Below are 19,473 nucleotides of genomic sequence, written 5' to 3'. Positions count from 1 at the left end.
AAACATACAATTTCGCATACACATACTTATGACACCCAGGCCCGAAACAACAATGTGTGGATTACATGCCGTTATGTGCACCTCTGCCTACCCCTTCGAGGTTAAAAGGCGTGACGATGCAACAATGAGATTGTGAACAATTGAAAGATTACAAATTAACGTATGAAAAGTAGATTGTAATAACCTAGTTATATCGAAGTGAAATTGTCAAATACGAAATCCATCCGTAAGATAGTAAACGGTTCCACCAATCATAGACGAGCTTTTAATTTTATACAATTACACTTCTTCAAAATGTAGCAAATAACACACTGCTGCTCTCTGACTGTTCGGTATTTTGTAGAACCATAGACTTGGGTACTTACAATCGGACAGAAAAGAATCTGATATCTGTTCTACTACTAGAGATGACTAGAGTCATAGTTTACGGCACAACCGCGAGCGCTGCAACATTTACCCGCCTATGTAGGAAGTGTGGGAGAGCCATACAGCGGCACGAATGGCTCGGCTGGAGCGAAGTCACTTTAGTACTCCCGGGTGAACTATGTACACAAACGGTATTTATACCCTTAGCGTGTGATACATGATTATGTGATCATCGGCAATATATGATGTTCCAGTCCTGGCGCGTACAACCTGCTGGAGCACAACTGCAACCACTTCAGCGAGGAGGTGGCGCAGTTCCTGTGCGGCGCGCACGTGCCCAAGCACATCGTGGCGCAACCCGACGACCTGCTGGCGCCGGGCGCGCGCGCCGCGCTGCAGGCGCTGCTCGACAACCTCGTGCCGCAGGCGCAGGTGGGCCGCCGGCGCTGGCGCCGCTGCCACTGAAGGCGGGCTTCAGTTGAGAGCATGTGCTTTCTGTGCAGACGGTGTACGCCAACGGCGGCGCCCGCACCGCCCGCGCCGATAGTCCGGACTACCTCACGCTCAACTCACAGATAGAAGAAGTTCGGTGAGTCACTGGGCCTGTGGTACCTATTTTGTGGTGTTTGAACTCCTCTACACAGAACGTTTTGGTGGTATTTCGCAATTACAATCCTGTGATTATTTTTTTTCTCCCAATCTTTAGAAATGAGCCTTGATATATAAAGGGTGTCTTGTTATTAGAGCATAATCTCGAAAATAATACGTGTCTGTCCCACTAAACGGGGCTAAAACTATTCCTTTTATGATATAGAGCCATAACCTGTCCATTGTTGAACTTGAAAGGTCTATTGAGCTACCATTATGAAACAATTGTTCAATTTGCGCCTTAATTCCGACACGAGACAGGGGCTTGAGATCTCAGTTAGAGTACGGGAAGTCTTTGGCTGTTTGGTCCTAGTTTGGGACAAACCTTTCGTGTGTCGGCAAACTTCATGCCGCGAGAGTCGCTTGTGACAAAGTCATATTTTTCCTTTGACGTGTATAGAGTAAGTGTACACAGCATAACAGACGAAGTCGGCATGAGTGGTTAACGCAGTGCAGTCCCCGGCACGAACTGCGGCCACATTTTGCGTGGTCGACGTAAGTTCGCGCATTGTGTATTTTATTAACCCCCCGACGCAAAAAGAGGGGTGTTATAAGTTTGACGTGTCTGTCTGTCTGTCTGTCTGTCTGTCTGTCTGTCTGTCTGTCTGTCTGTCTGTCTGTCTGTCTGTCTGTCTGTGGCATCGTAACTCCCAAACGGATGCAGTGATTTCAATTTAGTTTTTTTCGTATGAAAGGGGACTTACGTGCGAGTGTTCTTAGACATGTTTGATGAAAATCGGTTGAGCCGTTTTAAAGTTATGGGCGGTGAAAGTGGGGAGAATAGCCGAAGGTCTGCAAATATACTGGGATGGGCTCTCAAATTAAACCGCACCGAAAGAAGATATTTTTTTTTTTTTTAAATCTTTATTTTATTTAATTTTTTGGGGTTTTTGTCCAACAAGGATATGTCAACCCCATCATACCTTATAACAATAATAAATTCATTTGTTATAAAAAAAAAAACTTAACTGAATTATAAATAAAACTATAAATCTACTCCTCACTGCTGAACAATTAACATTAATCTACACAATTTTTTTGCAGCTTTTGATTTAGGGTTTGCTAAAATGCTTTGAATCAAACCTACATCCAGTCTATTTAATTTCAGTTCATTCAGCAACGAGTCGCGTTCATTCTTATTACGGACACATTCCATCAGCAAATGCTGAACATCTTCAATTTTGTTGCAGGTTGAGCAATTGGGGGAAATTGATTTTTTCATCAAAAACGCAAATTTTGCTGATGGAAAGTGTCCTGATCTAAGTCTAAAAGCTAATTTAATGTAATTTCTACATAATTTACTGTCATCAAACCAAGGAACACGAGGAAGCTCACTCTGTATGGTCTTATACCAAATGCCTTTATGTATAGATTGATTTTCAAAAAGTTTCTTCCAATCATCAAAGCATACTGTTTTAAATCTAGGTACTAATTCCCAATGATCAGGTAAATAGTTCATAACCGTTCCCTCTACTGCTGCTAACTTGGCTGCACAGTCAGCCTCCTCATTCCCTTGTAGACCAATATGTGCTGGAACCCATTGCAACTTTAACTCTGTACCCCTTTTATTAATGATATTAATAGTTTTAAGAATCTCATAAGCTATCGATGCACCTCTGCGACCAGAGACACATCGAGCCACATGTTGCAAGGCACTCTTACTATCTGAAAAAATAACAATTTTACTCAAGTTATGACTCATTACGTAAGATAAGGCCTGATATATTGCAATGAGTTCCAGCGTCATTATAGATACATCCTCACAAAGAAGATATTGAAAGATATTATTTTTTCTTATTAACAAAAATAAAAAATTTAATAAAAAATAAAAAAGAAACTATTTAAATTAAAAATTTAATAACAAAAATATAAAATTTTTAATTTAACGTTTTATTATAAACAAAAAATCTTGCACCAATGTAATCTTTAGCCTACTTATACAACGTGTAACAAAAAGGGGGTATACATATCAATTGCACGGCTTCTAGATAACATAACAAACGATACGGTAAGGGTTTTTTAAACTCATGTTTTCATGGTACCAAGTTATGAATTTTTCAAAATCGCGCCGCCGCGTGATTCAAAATTAGCTAGATAGGTACTGGGCGATCAGATTGACAGAAGAAATGTTTCGTAATATTAGCGAGTGACCTCTGTAGTGTTGTGACATGTTTGTATGATTTAAAATCGAAAACCATGCGATACCAAGTATTTGATAAATTTTTTTTAATCGTATTTTAAGCTGAAACTTCGTGTAGAGACTCTATTCAACCTGTATTCATCAGTCCTTCTTGATGTATATGGGTATTTTGTTACACGTTATAGAAACAAAAACTAGTAATTAATAAGTCAAAAAAAAAGCGAACGAGCTTAACCTTAGATGTAATCTTTACCTTAACAAGAATCGAAATTATAGTAAGTATATGTAATATACTAAGCCTAACTTAACCTAACCTACCTATAAAAAGTATAAAATAAAAAATTAAATTAAAAATTTAAAAAACCCCCGACATAAAAACTTAATTTCCCTTTAAAAAGTAAAAAATAATAAAAGAAACTTAATCTTAAAGTACCTAAGAATGTACTAATAATTCTAAAAAAAAAATACGTCTCGTTGGGGGACCGCATTCATACGAACTGTACACCGCCGTTCGCGCCGCTATATTTCTATTTTCTGCCTTATAGTTAAGTACTTAAACATCAATTTACTTTAATGTTAACACCGAGCATGTGATACTTATGAACAAATCGTAGATAAGTAAGAAATAATTAGGAGCGGTCCCCCAACGCGACGTATTTTTTTTTTAGAATTATTAGTACATTCTTAGGTACTTTAAGATTAAGTTTCTTTTATTATTTTTTACTTTTTAAAGGGAAATTAAGTTTTTATGTCGGGGGTTTTTTTATTATTGTTTTCTTATTATTTTAAGGTGATTGCCATCATTTAGTCATGTTTATTTTGAAGTAACTTAACATATGAAAAAGATATAAAATTTGTGTTGAAAGATAAAGACAGAAGTAATGAGAAAATAGAAATGCACGATGCACGAACTTACCCCCACCACAAAAGCTCTGGCTCTGTTCGCGCCGAATACAGTGGAATTCGTTAGCTAATGGCGCCTTTACATTAGGTCGGTCGTAGGTCGGTCACCGAAGGCGGCGGCCGCATTCGGTTTAACAGAAACCAAATTAACACGGCCAAACGAATACCTGTTTATAATAGTTGGTGACCGAATACGGCCTGCAGCCGAATACGGTATAACCGACTAATGTAAATGCGCCATAAGACTCCGCTTATATTGACAACCGCCTAGTATGACGTCATTACACAACTAATTTTGGTTTCTACGTAAAATGTTTCATAAAAAGTGGGATATAATAACTTCCCTTGTTCCGTTACAGTGGCGTGTCGCTTATTATGAGCCATTTTCGATCAATCATGTCCATTTTAATGACCGACGCGACGTGACCGGTGGTCACATATGATTCTTTACATCTTGAAAATATATTTATACAATTTAAATATATCTATAATTGAATATCATATTTATTATGTGAATTTTTCTTTTCATTTAATGTTGTTTCTCTATTAAATTGCCGCAAAAAAAGTATTTTTCACTAAACGTTCTGTGTAACGTCCACTTATTCCCTTATACCGTCATTTCTCTTCGATGTCAATATAAGCGGATCCCGCATTACGTACCTGGCTCATTCACTTGTGACTGGTTTGATGAGGGAAAAGTATTCCATTCCCGGCTGAGGCAGACAGAGGGGTACTTTGAAACTGAGGTGAGACGACCAACGGCAGTTTCTTAGCGGTAAACACGCAGACCTGTGTTTTAGTGGGCATTGAACTGGACCAGATTAAGTTCACCCCAATCTGAGATTCTCCGCAAAGAAGTCTCGATTTCAGACACAAGTCTGTTTCGGTTCTCGATGACGTTTTCCCGAGAAATGTTAGCGCGGCCGGTATAATAGACATCACCTGTACTGTCATCCGCATAACAATGAATGCCGCTGATTTGCAACATATCATTGATATGGAGAAGGAACAAGGTAGGTGATAGCACGCAGCCTTGAGGGACACCTGCGTTTACAGACAGAGAATCGGAGCATTCTCCGTCGACAACGACCTTAATGCTTCTGTCTGCAAGGAAGCAAGAGACCCATTCACACAATTTCTCGAGAAGCCCATAGGAAGGAAGCTTGGAAGCTATCGCTTTATGCCAAACCCGATCGAAGGCTTTTGATACGTCCAAGCTAACTACCAATGCTTCCCCCTTAGACTCGATCGCCTGTGCCCATCGGTGTGTCAGGTAAACCAGAAGATCACCAGCAGACCGACCTTTACGAAAACCGTATTGTTGGTCACTGAGCAGCTGGTGATCCTTTAGGTACCGTAAGAGTTGGCCGTTAATAATAAATGTATATTATGTATGTATGTAAATTGTAATCTGTGGCTTGTTTGAAGCTATTACGCGCTAACCTGATAAAGAAGTTCAATAAATACCGTTTGGAAGTTAAATGGACGTACATTGCTGTTGTTGGGTACCTTCTTTTTCCCCCCACTCATTCCATTTAACCCATTTGACTAGAATAGTGTGGGTTGACAGTTGACACAGGGTACCTAATAGACTAATAGAATTAGTATATTTAAAAACTAAACAAAATATATCTACAAAGATTATAATATGTCCTCTTTTTGCCTACTCGGTATTGGCGTGGGACAAAACCGTGATTTTATGTTCATACTTATGTAAGTCCCATTCTTGAGCTAGGTACTCAGAAAAGAGCAGGAAAGTGGTAGTTAGTGTATAAAATAATGAATGAATAAGTAAAAGCCTGACGTATCAAACGAAGGCAGTAGAGGTATGAGCGCACGTTGGTGTGCACTGTGCAGCGCTGCGTGGTGGCGGCGCGGCGCGGCGCTGCTGGCGGCCGGCGCGCGCGCGCTGCGGGAGTGGCGCGCGGCGCGCGGCGCGTCCAGCGGCCTGCGGCGTCCCTTCTGACTCTTTACTATTCGTTCTCCGACTCAACAATAAACAGACGTCAACTCATCCTCGTGTGTCTCATTTGTAGATAGCTTGTACACGGTCAGTTTTTACCAGATTATAAAAATGAGGTTGGATATAAATTAATAATATCAGTGTGGTCCTTATTAATTGGTTACGGTCTGATCGTCAATGTGGAATTTATTCTAGGGAAGTTAAAGTTGGATGTTGAGGTTTTCTTATTGATTATAAACAGTACAGCCAGCAAGCCACGCAGCGTATTACGTCAATTACAAAAGGTAAATACATATTAAAGTACTATAATATCCAGATACAGCCCTGTAATTTAATTGCGAGTTGTTACTCAATACAGTTTGCCTCAGTACACAGACGTATGTTTTGTAACTTTTGGTAAGCTCAGTAGCCAACGAATGGTACCTGTTCTGAATTAATCTTTATTTTCGTACCTGCATACTAAAGAACTGGGATATCCAAGCGACTCATATTAACTATATGTTCACCAAGTGAGGTAGCTCGCTGAGGACAGTTTTAATGTGCGCTATTCCACAAATTAAGCCTCCGTTGTGATCGTCGTATGTTATTCACAATGGAGGTAGTTGTCGAAAAACTTAGATTAACTGTATGGGCACCGAGATTAATAGAGTCCACCAAATACATAATTACCAGATCGATATGCCGTCAGAAAGGGGGTAAAATTTCAATGACTAGGTTTGACCCCAACAAACAAACGGGGCAAGATAAATAAAATCTCTTTCTTGTTTTAAGTTTATTAATATGCTAAGAAACAGAGAAACAGTTTTCTGAAACCGAATCAAAATCGGGTCAGCCAATCGCGAGACAATTGCGGACAAACGTACATATATGACACAGGTGATACTTTTTATGGTGTAAGCCGGTAGACGAGCAGACGGATCACCTGATGACAAGCAATCGCCGACGCCCATTGACATCCAAAACACCAGAGGTGTTACAAGTGCGTTGCCGGCCTTTTGGGGGGCTAGGAATTTAATCGCTGTTGGGGAATCGGGGATTAAGAATGGGAAGCGATAATTAAAAAATAATTTACTTGTTGCCTTGTATGATGAATAGTACGTATTATACGATTTGCAAAGAGGAAACTGGTTGGACTGGTTGATACGTCATTAATTTTTTTATTGTTTGATAAATTAGAAATTATAAGCCTAGGGGGCCTACTCCGTTTCTCTAATCCGACGTTTCGTTTAATCTTCGGCCGTAGGTTTTATTGATTTACTAATAGAATTACTTAAAATAACGTATTATTTTTAATTTCATATCAAAACCTATTTATTTATCTTCATTTAATTCGTTAATTTTAGTTCACGAAAGTTCGCAATAAATAGAATTGTAGTATGCAATCTGCGAAGTCTTTTCGTTCGTTCGTTGAATTAGAGTAGGCCCCCGGCTGTTGTTGTTGGCCGTGGCCGAAGATCTCAAGATTTCCCTTTTGTTTGTCCCTTGCGTTGCAAGACGAGTTTTTCTAACAACTAAAGCGTGACGTTATGTTTTGCTTTATACGACTGTTGTGTTATTTAGTTTGTTATACATACACTCAGGCTTAACTCTTGGTTCGGCATCAACAGCAGTGTGAAAGGTTACAACGATTATAGTACCTATTCTTAATCTTAAACCTAACAAAATATGATAACCGCTTCAATTTCGTATAGTCGCATCATTTTAAACACTTCCGTAGGTAAGTCTCGCGTACTTCGGTTTAAACCTCGCACATCGGCGCGGCGACCGCTGTCAGCGCTGTGCACGACATAACAATGAAGTAAACTATTTTGCAGTAATGTAATTAGTCGAGTGGTAACGGAAAAATTGCTTAGTTATTTGTGCTTGCTCTGGGTACGATATGATTAAACGTGATTTTTAAGTTATCATTATTTTTCTTAGTGTTAGTATTTGATCTTTTATTAATATTTGTGTTTTATTTGTGCTTAACAGGTACTTTGCATTTTGCGTCTTTTTTGCACCAAATAAATGCATACCTAATCTATCGAAATATATAAGTAATCCAGTAATGTTGCAGTATTATTTGAACAAACCCGAGTGACGGTAGAGATGGCACTGTGCGCAGAGCGGCGTCCCAGGAGCTGGGCGCGCGGCGCAGCACGCTGGCGGAGAAGCTGGCGCGCAAGGAGCGGCGCCGCGACAAGAAGCGCAAGAAGCAGGGCCGCGGCCGCGGGGACCGCGCCGACGACGACGACGCCGGTGAGCACCGTGCACTCATACCACCTAATTAGGGATATACAAGTACAACAGCAGTCTCGCTTTATTAGCTTTATTTATCTCGGTAGCGCGAGGTACAGCTGGACTCCATTTGTAGAATTTGTACTAATGAAGCTGTCACACTTTTCATTTATTTATCATGTATTAAAATCGTCCGTCCCTTCCTCTGCTCCAAGCCAGAACCTTGGTGACCCGTAGGGGTAGGGCTTTTTTGAGGGGGGAAAATCATCCAATGACTTCTCCCGCCTTTGGCGAGGCAAGAGGAAGTGTTGGACTTACTGATTAAAAACCTCCCTTTCCTACTCCCGCTTTTGGAACCAGAGCCCGATAAACTCGGTAGGTGGTCCGCAGCTCCGGATCAGACATCAGCCCTACTGGCCCCCTGTTGTAAATAGTCTAGGGTGTTCCTGAAGCAGAATAACAATTACTGGGTGTATAATTATGTATGTTTGACAATAAGCTCTATAAGAACCGAAGACAAATCTAAAATCCCCAATCTCTAACTGGCCGGCCACTTGTATTTCCTCTAGTGTTGCGGATCCAATGGGCGGCGACGATTGCTTGTACTTGGTCCGACTGCTAAAACTACGCGACGCCAAAAAAATCAATCACCGTTTTCACCAATCACTCCTAAACCAATACAGTAAATAGATTTCTAAGTATCGGCACAGCGCATGCAGTGCCCCGAGTGTTGCAGGCGTTCTTAGGCCACGGTACCACTTACCATCAGGTGGGCCGCGTGCTTGCCGCCGTCGTGGTATAAAAAAACTGTCTCTTAACTAAGATTTGCGTAGAATAAGAGAGAAAATGCTCTAACCTGAAATCGTGTCCACGCTGTTAAGTGACCTATTATTATAGGGAATGCCTATATTTTAGACGAAACTATTTTCGAAAGCATTTTTCTTGTATGTATCTAAGTACTTTGGTAAATTATACCTACACAAAGTATGTCTCATTGAAATCCGCCTCTTAATTTCGAGCTGCAGTAGATATCTGGGCCTCCTAGAATGTAAGTAGCGGTTAACATCATTCATCCGTTGCAAACGAAGTCGTCGCTAAGTGCCACCTATCTTGACTTCGGGGTTCCTTATAATTTTGTTACTCTGAGTTAACAGATAACTGCATCTGTTAACCCAGAGTTACTAATTAATGAACTAAAAACCGTGTTCACCAGCCATGCTTAAACTTAAGCATCGCTGGTGAACACGGTTTTTAGTTTTTACTAGTTAGACCTAGGCTACACTAGGTCTCAGTAGTTTGGCCTAGACTACACTAGGTATAAATTAGATAAAAAAAGTATACTTCAACTAGATAGGTTTCCTCACGATAGTTTCGTCATACGTCAGTGGAAGGTAAATAATCTTAGAAAGTTATTATCAGACCCGGAACATCAATTGTGGATCGCAAAAAGAGTTTCTCCCTGCGGGAATTGAACCCACTACACGTTGTGCGGTAGCCGGTTGTCCAGCTAGCAATAGTTACATTGATATTTGCCAGGTTTCGCACCCTCATGTATGAGAAGCGGGCCACTAAAACCTTCGGCCCACCTTGACTGAATAAAATTATATTAAAATTAAATTGTGCGTTTCGGACAAAGCATACCAAAACGGCAATAATCTATTTGAACGTGTGACTAGTACAGTCGCCGTTTGACCGAGTCCTACAGTCGCTCCAAGGATCGACTTGGCAAACCACGAAATAGATCATTCTACTTTCGACGTTTGACTCAAAAGTTAGGAACTTGTATATTAGACTAAATACTTTAATCTTTAGGCTTTGTATTCTATTTCTATACCAACATTCAAATTACACCAAGCTCTGTCTCCTAAACTAGGCAATGCCTGTATCTCAGGAGGCGGCAAATAAACTATGCTACTCCTTATAATGAGTGAACAAAAAAATAATAAGTCCACTAGTACTAACTATATATAGAAGACTTCATTTTGCAGATGCCATCGTCTCCGTAAGGAACGTTCAGAAATAGTGAGACTTGTCGAAATTAAACAAATCCCTTGCAGTGTAGGGCTACGAAATCGGTAACACTTGTATACAAAACGCAAACGAAGAGTTGACTGCAGAGAGTAACGAAGTATAAATACCCGCGCGGTGCGGAGGCGGCTGGCGCGCGGCCAGGCGAGCCGGCGGCCCGCGCTCGCCGCGCCGCCTGCGCCGCCCTCTGCACTTTATTTATGTTACGGCTATTTCCGCGCGGGACCGAACACGATTGCCACGTTGCGAACTCCACATTTTTAATTCGGATCAAAATCTTATGCTACCTGAGTGATTCTTTCCACGACTACCGGTCATATCTTCACGCACAAAACATCGGCTCGCCAAAGGGATCACGAGTCTCGTGTAGGTGCCACGTATCGACCAAGTTTTAGGTTAGTAGTTAACCTAACCCTCCTGTTAACATAATTAACAATTTAGAATATGTTGGAACGGATAATGTTATGACTCTCTAACGGAGAATGGTTGTGAATGCTGTAGAGATGGCGGAAGCTGTGGAGACGGCGGCGGCGGGCGTGCCCGAGGACCTGTCCCGCGCCGGGCCCAGCTCGGACGCCCTCGCTGCTGAGGCAGACGAGAGGCGCGAGGAGGAACTGCGCAAGCGCAACCGAGACCCGCCCATCGTGTTCACTGATATCGATGTGAGTAGAGATTAACTGAGTGAGCCGCGGAAGGTTTAAATAAAGGCACCGCGTGAGTGCGAGCCGCAGACTGCACGTTGCGGGAATGTTTACGTTGCGTGCGATAAATATAATAATGAGTCTCCGGTCGCTGGAACTGCGGGATTGCCAGCGTTCCACCATTTCCTAAATGCACAACTTATTACTACTTCTGCAGCTATAGAGGTACTTCGTTTGAACTCTCTCATATTGACTTAAGTTCAATTCAAGGGGTTGAGGAATCTTTATTTTAATACGGTAATCAATTAGTGCCGATACTTTATAAAAAATATAGTGAAGGAAAAGAACAGCAGGTTAAAATCCAATTAAAAAAATAATAAGGAAACAACAACTTCGTTAAAAAAAACTAAAAACAAACAAAAGTCATTAAAGTAATTATTATTTATTGTGATACTACTATTGTGTACTGCCCACCCACCGATAGGTTAGAAGTCATTATAACTTTTGATTGATTTTTGAGTAAAAACTGTTGGTATTGTCATCAATAGCAGCGTTAGGTATTTATCACATTGAACGCCGTGGTGGTCACCGGTGACCGACGTTAGCGGAGGATTGACCTTCAACAGTTTTCTATTGGCAGTCAAAGACGTAAGTTACCATTACATAGGAATATAGTAGAGGAGCATACCAGTAACACTTATTCGCAAAATGATGGTCATGTCAAGTGAGAATCAAATGCCCATCAAAACAGCCTGCATGTAATACTCAGCCGGGCGGTGAGCGGTTACCGTAGCCCGTGTACGACTGTAGCTGTATGACTATGTAGCATATTGACTGATTCAATTATATGTATATGTATTACTCCTCAGGGCGTGCAAGAATTTGAAAAGTTTTCAAAGGCATTAGAAACCGTGGAGCTGACGCCGGAGGAACGACAGAGCGTGGACGAGCTGCAGCAGTATCTCGTACAGGGCGAGGGCAGCTGGGTGCTGGGCGACGACTTCCTCGCCTTCATAGGTACGTGGTCGGGGGCGCGGCGGTGTGTAGTGGGGCGCGGCGGTGTGTGAGCTGTGTGTAGTGGGGCGCGGCGGTGTGTGAGCTGCGTGTAGTGGGGCGCGGCGGTGTGTGAGCTGTGTGTAGTGGGGCGCGGCGGTGTGTGAGCGGTGTGTAGTGGGGCGCGGCGGTGTGTGAGCTCTGTGTAGTGGGGCGCGGCGGTGTGTGAGCGGTGTGTAGTGGGGCGCGGCGGTGTGTGAGCGGTGTGTAGTGGGGCGCGGCGGTGTGTGAGCGGTGTGTAGTGAGTGTGTGCGTGTTGCAGGGCGCGTGCTGCGCGACGCGGCGCTGCCTGCGGAGGTCCGCGTGTGCTGCCTGCGCTGCCTGGCGGCGGCGGCGCTGCGCGAGGACGTGTCGCTGGTGCTGCACCAGGACCGGCGCCACCACGCGCTGCTCAACTACGCGCACGACGTGGACCGCCACTCGCCGCCCGAGCAATACGCGCTCGCACTCTTCGTACGTATCCCGCGCTGTACTCTACTTCCACGATACTTCACTCTCTGCGTACTGCAACATTGAGATAGCGATCCGTGTGGGAGACTGGTACGAGAATTGATGATTAGTATGAGAATAAAAACTGTCGGTGACGTCCACAGCTGTGCAACCTGTTCGAGAACATCTCGTCCTCGGAGTGGTTGCTGTACATCAGCGAGTGGGAGTACAACGGACAACCGCTGTCTAACATCCGCGCCACCACCAAGGTACATACCTCTAAGATGTCAATATATTTGTGACTGACTTCCCTGTCACTGTCTCCTTCACCATTGGTCAGAAAGTTCAGAAACAAACTGTGTGTCTGAGCATTAACCCGTGAGAGCGAGTAAGTGTTCTCGATCTGTGTTCCACGGTCATTCTGGTTTTGTTTTATTGATGCCCTTAGCTGAATATGCACGAAACAACGTTTGCTTCGTGCGCAGGTGACGGTCCACAGCTGCCTGAGCAGCGACACGGCGCTGCGCGACGTGGGCACGGCGCTCATGTACAACATCGCCACCAAGGAGGTAAAGACCGTGGTCTGTATCCAACCTACTACTTCTTACTCGCTTGTGCTCATTCTAAACCACGTGCTCGCTCGTTCTCTGTACAGCTGACTTCGTTACGGCTTCACTCTGTTGTACAACATTCCTACTATATTCTATAAACCTTTAAAAACGAGTACATAAGGAAAGCATGTAATCGTGTGAAAATTAAGAATTATTGGTGTCCATCGCCGACGATTGCCGTCGTGGTCTTATAAATATTTTGTCGTTTGTCAGAAAGTAGACCTGCGTGGCATTGTGTACAGTAAAATTTATAAAGTAAACTATGCTTACTTCCATAAATGAATCTTGAACAAATTCGAGCGAGTTCAACGTTGTCTGCTTATGTCACGGCCGTCCTTCTCCGTAGTAACTATAAATACTTATTTATTGCGCCATTACTCAACATTTCTATTGTTCAGCAGCTATAATGTAACATGTATAACTCTCTTCACGTCATACATGGTGATCAGTTATATTGAGATTAAGCGCCTGTTTGACCGCAGTCACATAGTGCGTACTAATTAAGTTGTTAATTCAGTCTGGTACACAACGCCGGCACACACATTGTGAGACAAGCCCTAAGTTTTATTGCTAAAATATATAAAAAAAACAAATATTGTAATGAAGTGATATTTATTTCTGTAAATAGGCTATCAAAATAGAGCCTACGTTTAAATACTTACTAATGCTCATAAATAAGTACATATATAACTAATATTTAGTTATGTATATAATTATGTATTATTGCTTAAAGAATAGTTACACTACAGTGTAACTGTGTAGTGGGGCCTTCGTGCAGGGTCTTCCAGTAGGGTTATGTATAATGCACACGTTCATTAACCGACATTATTTTCATTCGTTCCTTCCACTTTAATTCACTTTTATTTCTTTCTAATAAAATGAATTGATTTGAAGGTCATTTTATCCTAGTTTCGCGGGCAGTAAGAGCCACGACCATACGCCATGTATTGACCAATAAACATTGATCACGGTTTGCCGTCTACGTTGAATTTTAGTTCATTCTGAGCATTGTGACCTACATCTGAAGAGATCTAATTTTGCATAAAAGAGTAAAAGTTAATTGTCACATACTTTTATCATTTGGCTTTGTAAATGTAGCTGAGTCGTCTGAAGGCATTACAAACATTAGGCGGACACTAATCTCGTGACGGTCTGTCGATTTGCAATTATTCTTTTATTGCCAGCTCGTAGTAAGTGATATATTTTGTGGAACATGTAAACGTAGCACTCCATAAAGCAAACAGTTTGCACCGATTTTCCCAGAGTTACGTTAAAGGGTACCGGTGAAGTTAATTTAAAGGAGTGCAGAATTTTATCAGTGCAGTATTTGTACGCTTTCCAAAGCAAAACATAGCAGGATCTCTTCATGTATAGCAGCATCCACTACAACCTCTAATGTACCCATTGTTTCCCAAATAGACACTTTGACTTTACATTGGCTGTGTTCGTCCCCTTCGTCACCCTCACAAGCTCAGCTGTCGTTTGTGTCGCATGACTTGCATCTCTACTCATGACATGCGCATGTACATATTAATAGAATTGTCCACCTTCAGCATCTGGTAAGTAGCTACGTAGGCAGCGCCCTGATTGACGTCACGGATCTGTGCACCGATCGTTCCCTATTTTGTACGGACAGTGTAATTTCATGGACCTCAATAAATGCGTCCCTCACCAAACACTGATGTGGAGGAAATACCAAAAAAGTGAGAAATTGCTAATGAATTTACCCCTCAGTGTGGTGAATATATTGAAGGCCTTACAGCAGAACCAAATAATAATCATCGTGATTAAGTATAAATATAAACAAATTATTGAAATGCAAACAATCTCCTTTAGTGGCTGGTTTAATTGATTAGACACTAGTCTACTAGACTAGTCACTGTACGACGGCAGCCGCCCGCTGGTCGGCGCTGGCTACTATACGCGTAGTCTGCGCTTTTTGTCCTGTCCATCAATGACTGTGTAACCACACTTCATTTTGCAAGAATAATTGTACAATTGGTGAAAATCCAAAAACAATAATTCTTTGTGTCAATAAATAATGGAACGTTACGTATTTTTTACATAGCATCATTCTTCTTTATTATTATTTTTATCCTTAATTATTACTATAAAAGTATTTAATAATAATAATTGATTGGCTATTCAGCTACTCGTTCACAATCGTAATGGAACCCTCTCTAGTTTGTTCTAGTTATGTTGATATCGAGCACATGTTTGTAGATAAATATATTGTATTACCGCCGAAGTAAAGCAGGGAACTGTCGCTGCAGGATGCCGCCGTTAGGCACTGTGATACAGAGTAGGGCGTCATGTTACAGCGGTTCCAAGTGGGCAAGGCGCTCCGAGACTTGCTGCCCAGAGGCGCCCGGTCCAAGGTACCGTACTCTACCCTGCCCTCCTACTCATACGAAACTCATTTGTTTCCATTACTGAAGCTAACTGCTCGTGTGTGCCTCAACAACGCTATTTTATGACCATTACTATATGGTGTTTGTACTGACAATCATTTTATCATACAAAATAAATGTAACGACACAGTACCTGCGTCACTGTTTTGAGCCAATGTTATTAAGTACGTATCGTAAACGTGTAAAACTACTATACACAAACAAATGTGGTGTTTACATAAAACGGAATGAATGTTTCCATTCCAACGTGTGACAACGACCACCTGCCATATCCTACACAGTATTAAAATACTGACTAAGTGTGTTACCGTGGCGCGCGCGGGACATCTAAAGTAAGAGCATGCAGTCAGCGTCAATTATTGCCCAACAACAAACTAAACTAAAAAATCGGGCAACTCAAATAAACATAAGCTGTAAAGTTTTCGTCTTATTGTTGTCAACAAGTTGCTCAAAAATTGAGACATTTAATACATCGTATAGATATGTTCAGCTAAAGCGACATGAATGTGTATAAAACATATTTGAAAATGAGCTTTATCACTTGCGCGCATTGCTTTCATAATTTTTGTCAAGTGCCAAATCGTCCAAATACTCGCCTTACATTATAAGCCAGTGCCGCAGCCTACCACGAGTTTGAAGCAATAGTATTTGTCGGTAGTCGCTAGCGACGACGTAATTTTTTTGTATGCCAAATTTTAGTTCCACAGTTGACCGGTAGAGGCGTTGTAAAATTTAGTAGAGGTACTGTGTGTGTCCACCGCTAAACGAAGACCTGTTCTCACACAGAAGGTTTGAGTATTCATCACCACGCTTACTCAAGGAGGGTTGGCGATTTCAAACTTATACTTAGAAATTATAAGCCCAGAGCCCCAATACAGTGTCAAGAAAGTAAGCCAGTAGCCGATCAAGTGCTTTGTAATCGGTAACAACAAAGGTGACGGCGATTAGCAATATCAACAAATTATTATTTTTATGAAATGGTCCGGCGAACGAACGGATCACCTGATGGTAAGGAATCAGTACTGCACTGCTTGACATCCTAAACACCAGTGTGGAGTTACAAATGCGTTGTCGGATTTTGAGGGGTTAGGGAATTTACGATTGACATTCGGGTATTGGGGAGAATGGGGAGGAGGGTAATTGGGCCTCCGGTAACCTCACTCACATGGCGAAACAACGCAAGCCAATTTCAGGCCATTTTCTGTTCGGTCGTGGTATCACTCCGGTCGAGCCTGCCCATTTCTGCCGAAGCATGGCTCTCCCATTTTGTTCTTATAGTTTGAGCTTACCATAATAAAGTTTTAGGTTCATATACCACATTTATCATACAATTTCTACATACATATATGTAGGTACATGTATTTTTTTATTTAAAAAAGTAGCCAAATCTCGCTTGATCTAGTGGTTCTCGTTTTTGTTTTATATTTTTAGACAATAAACATGTTTTCAAGCATAGGTAATGTGTAAAACAGTTAAAACGTTTGCATAATTAACAAACTCGTTTATACTAATTAAATATTGTGCGAACTTGTTTCTGTAATTAATGTATTATGATCCCCACACCAAGTACGTTATGCTAATTTAAATTGTATTTTTTATCTGTAGACTGTAAATATTGTCGCGGATGGAAAATGGAAACTGATAGGCATCTCTCATGAGACGTGATTTATGAATGTCGTTATCTAAGTAGCGGTCATAAATTAAGCGGGACGAGTACCTGTTGTATATCTACGGGCTTTGTCGTATTTCCCTGAATTGTATCACAAACAGATGCTAATACGTCATGCAGCAGGCGCCCGTCGCCCCACCGGCTCGCAGCCAGTACCCGGCCGAGCGCGTGCGGCGTCTCGATGGCTCACCCATTAAACTATGTAATTACTTACATACATCCCATTCTGAAAAACCATCTGATGGACGACGCCGCGCCGCCGACGTGTAAAATCTTAGGTATATGAGATGATATTAGTATCAATCTTCCTAATAGTGATGTAACGAACGACAAAATGTTCGAATATTCACGAATGCCAATGAATTAAAAATGAAATTTTTAATGCAAGTATAATCGATATAAAAATAAAAATGTTTTATTATAAAGTTAGCAAAGTACCTACCTATGTCTTAAAATTGTCTTTATAGTTTTTCCAGGAATCGTTATTTTCTGCAATGCCATTCAAAGTAAAACGTTTTTATGAAATATCATTTACGCGCATTTAATATTTTACACTAGTGTACTAGACGCTTTTTAGCGTGGTTTTTCCGGTAGATGCAATCCAAGTTAGTGGATGGCCAAAGATGGGCATTTTTTTCGTACCTATAATTACTCAACATTTTTAATTATCCGAACAATCGCCTATCTCTAGTTAAGGCAGCTTTCAGGTAATTATTTTTTAATTTCAACTTATTAATATTAGTTTGTATGGAATTTAATCGTGAACTCAAGCTCTACATAGTTCGTCTCTTCCCTAATTTTTATTATTTCAATTTTGATTCATTTGGCCGGACTGTTCTGAATAGTGACTGTTCCAAGCATAATAATGTATGTTTATTCTTTAGTTTGAAATTATGGTATTCACATTCGCGTTCGCGAATGTCTAAAATATAACATTCGTCGCATCACTACTTCCTAATTAGATATGTGATTGTAATGTAAAAAAAAAAACAAAAAGTCACACACAAGTATAATTTCAACATGACGGTTTATGTCAATCGCAAATAAAAATATGTGTGCAAAAAGTTTAAGTGATAATGTCAGAAGGCAACCTGGTGTTATTTCAAGATTATGATGTTTGATGTTGGCACAATGGTAGTGGCGCGATGGCACGAGGGCGGCGCGCGCCGCGTCTTATTTGCGCTGGGCTCGCGCGGCGGATGTGGCATTACGTGTGACACCGACGTGTGTACCCGGTTCGCTACAAATGTCACGCTCGTTCAACATTCCCCCGACGTTACACCTGCGGTCTGCACTATCTGCGCCTCTTGCTCAGCACACTTGCAACTGCTCGGCCGACGAGGTGGACTAATTAACTAATTTATTATTGTTAATTAAACTACACCTACTCGGAGTTCTATGAAATTGAGATTTAGTAACAAACTACTCTACCGTGTCTCGAATAAGACTTTTCCGCACTATTCCAGAACACGTCTCTTGGTAATCCTTTAGTGTATGTCGATATGTTTGATTCTCTATCGATCACTTCGTTTCGCGTCCTTCAGAGAGACTCCAGTAGCCCCCTACATAGCTTGCGACGCAGCCTCCTGGCAGAGCAGTTGCGCCGTGTGCGGCGGTAACACGTAGTCACCTAGTTGTTGGTGTTGGCACTGAAGTTAGTTAATCGTACACATTGCACGGCGTGCTGAGTGCAGGCGTCTCCATAGAAACTGTACTAGTGTACGGGTTTGTCTCGTCTCAACTTTAAATTATATAATTACTGGTGCGACGTACTCGTTGAAGCCTTTTGTCTTCAAATTTTCTGTAAATGTGACAAAAAACAAAAGGATTTCTTTTTATAATATACTTTATGTGCACGCGCTACTATGTACTGCTAGTAGATATAGCAATGTATGCACGCGTGTGTAATATCGCGCCTCGTGATCGTGATAAATCGGTCTACGAGTACATCGGGTATACACAAACCTCAACTTGACATTGTCAGCCGGTGGCATTGGTGGCTGGATGATTTACATATTGGGCTAGCTTTTGCCAGGCGCGTTATGTTTAAGGAGCAGAATGCAAATTCATCGCGCATACAAAGAGTGCGCACATGTGTCTGCAAGGCAATATATGTCTGTGGTGGTGTCCATGACTACAATTGACCACAAACCATATATACCCGCGTGGTGTGCCCAATAGTACCTCGCGTAGCTGCACGTAGCTGCACGTACTGCACGTACTGCACACCTTCCCTGCCACATAACATGCCAAGATTTGGTCGTGGTGGGGACAAGTTCGAACATTGTGTATTTTCTGATAATTTTATGAGTATTGACATCATCTAGTTTTAATAATATTCGCTTAGAAGAAATAAACATAATAACGAGAATAGGAAAATACATAACTTTTTTG

General features: G+C 41.5%; 1 protein-coding gene across 9 annotated transcripts in view; it reads left to right on the top strand.

Annotated features, from left to right (window-relative positions):
• The window catches only part of LOC118264555 (tigger transposable element-derived protein 4), a 31,977-nt gene that overhangs the window by 11,428 nt on the left and 1,076 nt on the right, over window positions 1-19,473 (top strand). For 5 of the 9 annotated variants that reach the window (XM_035577092.2, XM_050704938.1, XM_035577098.2 and 2 more), the window contains 9 exons: window positions 621-798; window positions 870-955; window positions 8,107-8,258; window positions 10,767-10,927; window positions 11,776-11,923; window positions 12,222-12,412; window positions 12,553-12,657; window positions 12,874-12,957; window positions 15,321-15,377. In XM_035577092.2, coding sequence (XP_035432985.1) covers window positions 621-798; window positions 870-955; window positions 8,107-8,258; window positions 10,767-10,927; window positions 11,776-11,923; window positions 12,222-12,412; window positions 12,553-12,657; window positions 12,874-12,957; window positions 15,321-15,377 — 1,162 coding nt within the window. Of the gene's footprint in view, window positions 1-620; window positions 799-869; window positions 956-8,106; window positions 8,259-10,766; window positions 10,928-11,775; window positions 11,924-12,221; window positions 12,413-12,552; window positions 12,658-12,873; window positions 12,970-15,320; window positions 15,378-19,473 lie in introns of all 9 variants that reach the window. The other 4 variants (XM_035577095.2, XM_035577099.2, XM_035577097.2 and 1 more) reach the window with 4 other exon arrangements.

This window comes from Spodoptera frugiperda, chromosome 26, assembly GCF_023101765.2.
Source record: "Spodoptera frugiperda isolate SF20-4 chromosome 26, AGI-APGP_CSIRO_Sfru_2.0, whole genome shotgun sequence".
NCBI lineage: Eukaryota > Metazoa > Arthropoda > Insecta > Lepidoptera > Noctuidae > Spodoptera > Spodoptera frugiperda.
This window is presented reverse-complemented; position numbering and strand designations above follow the sequence as displayed.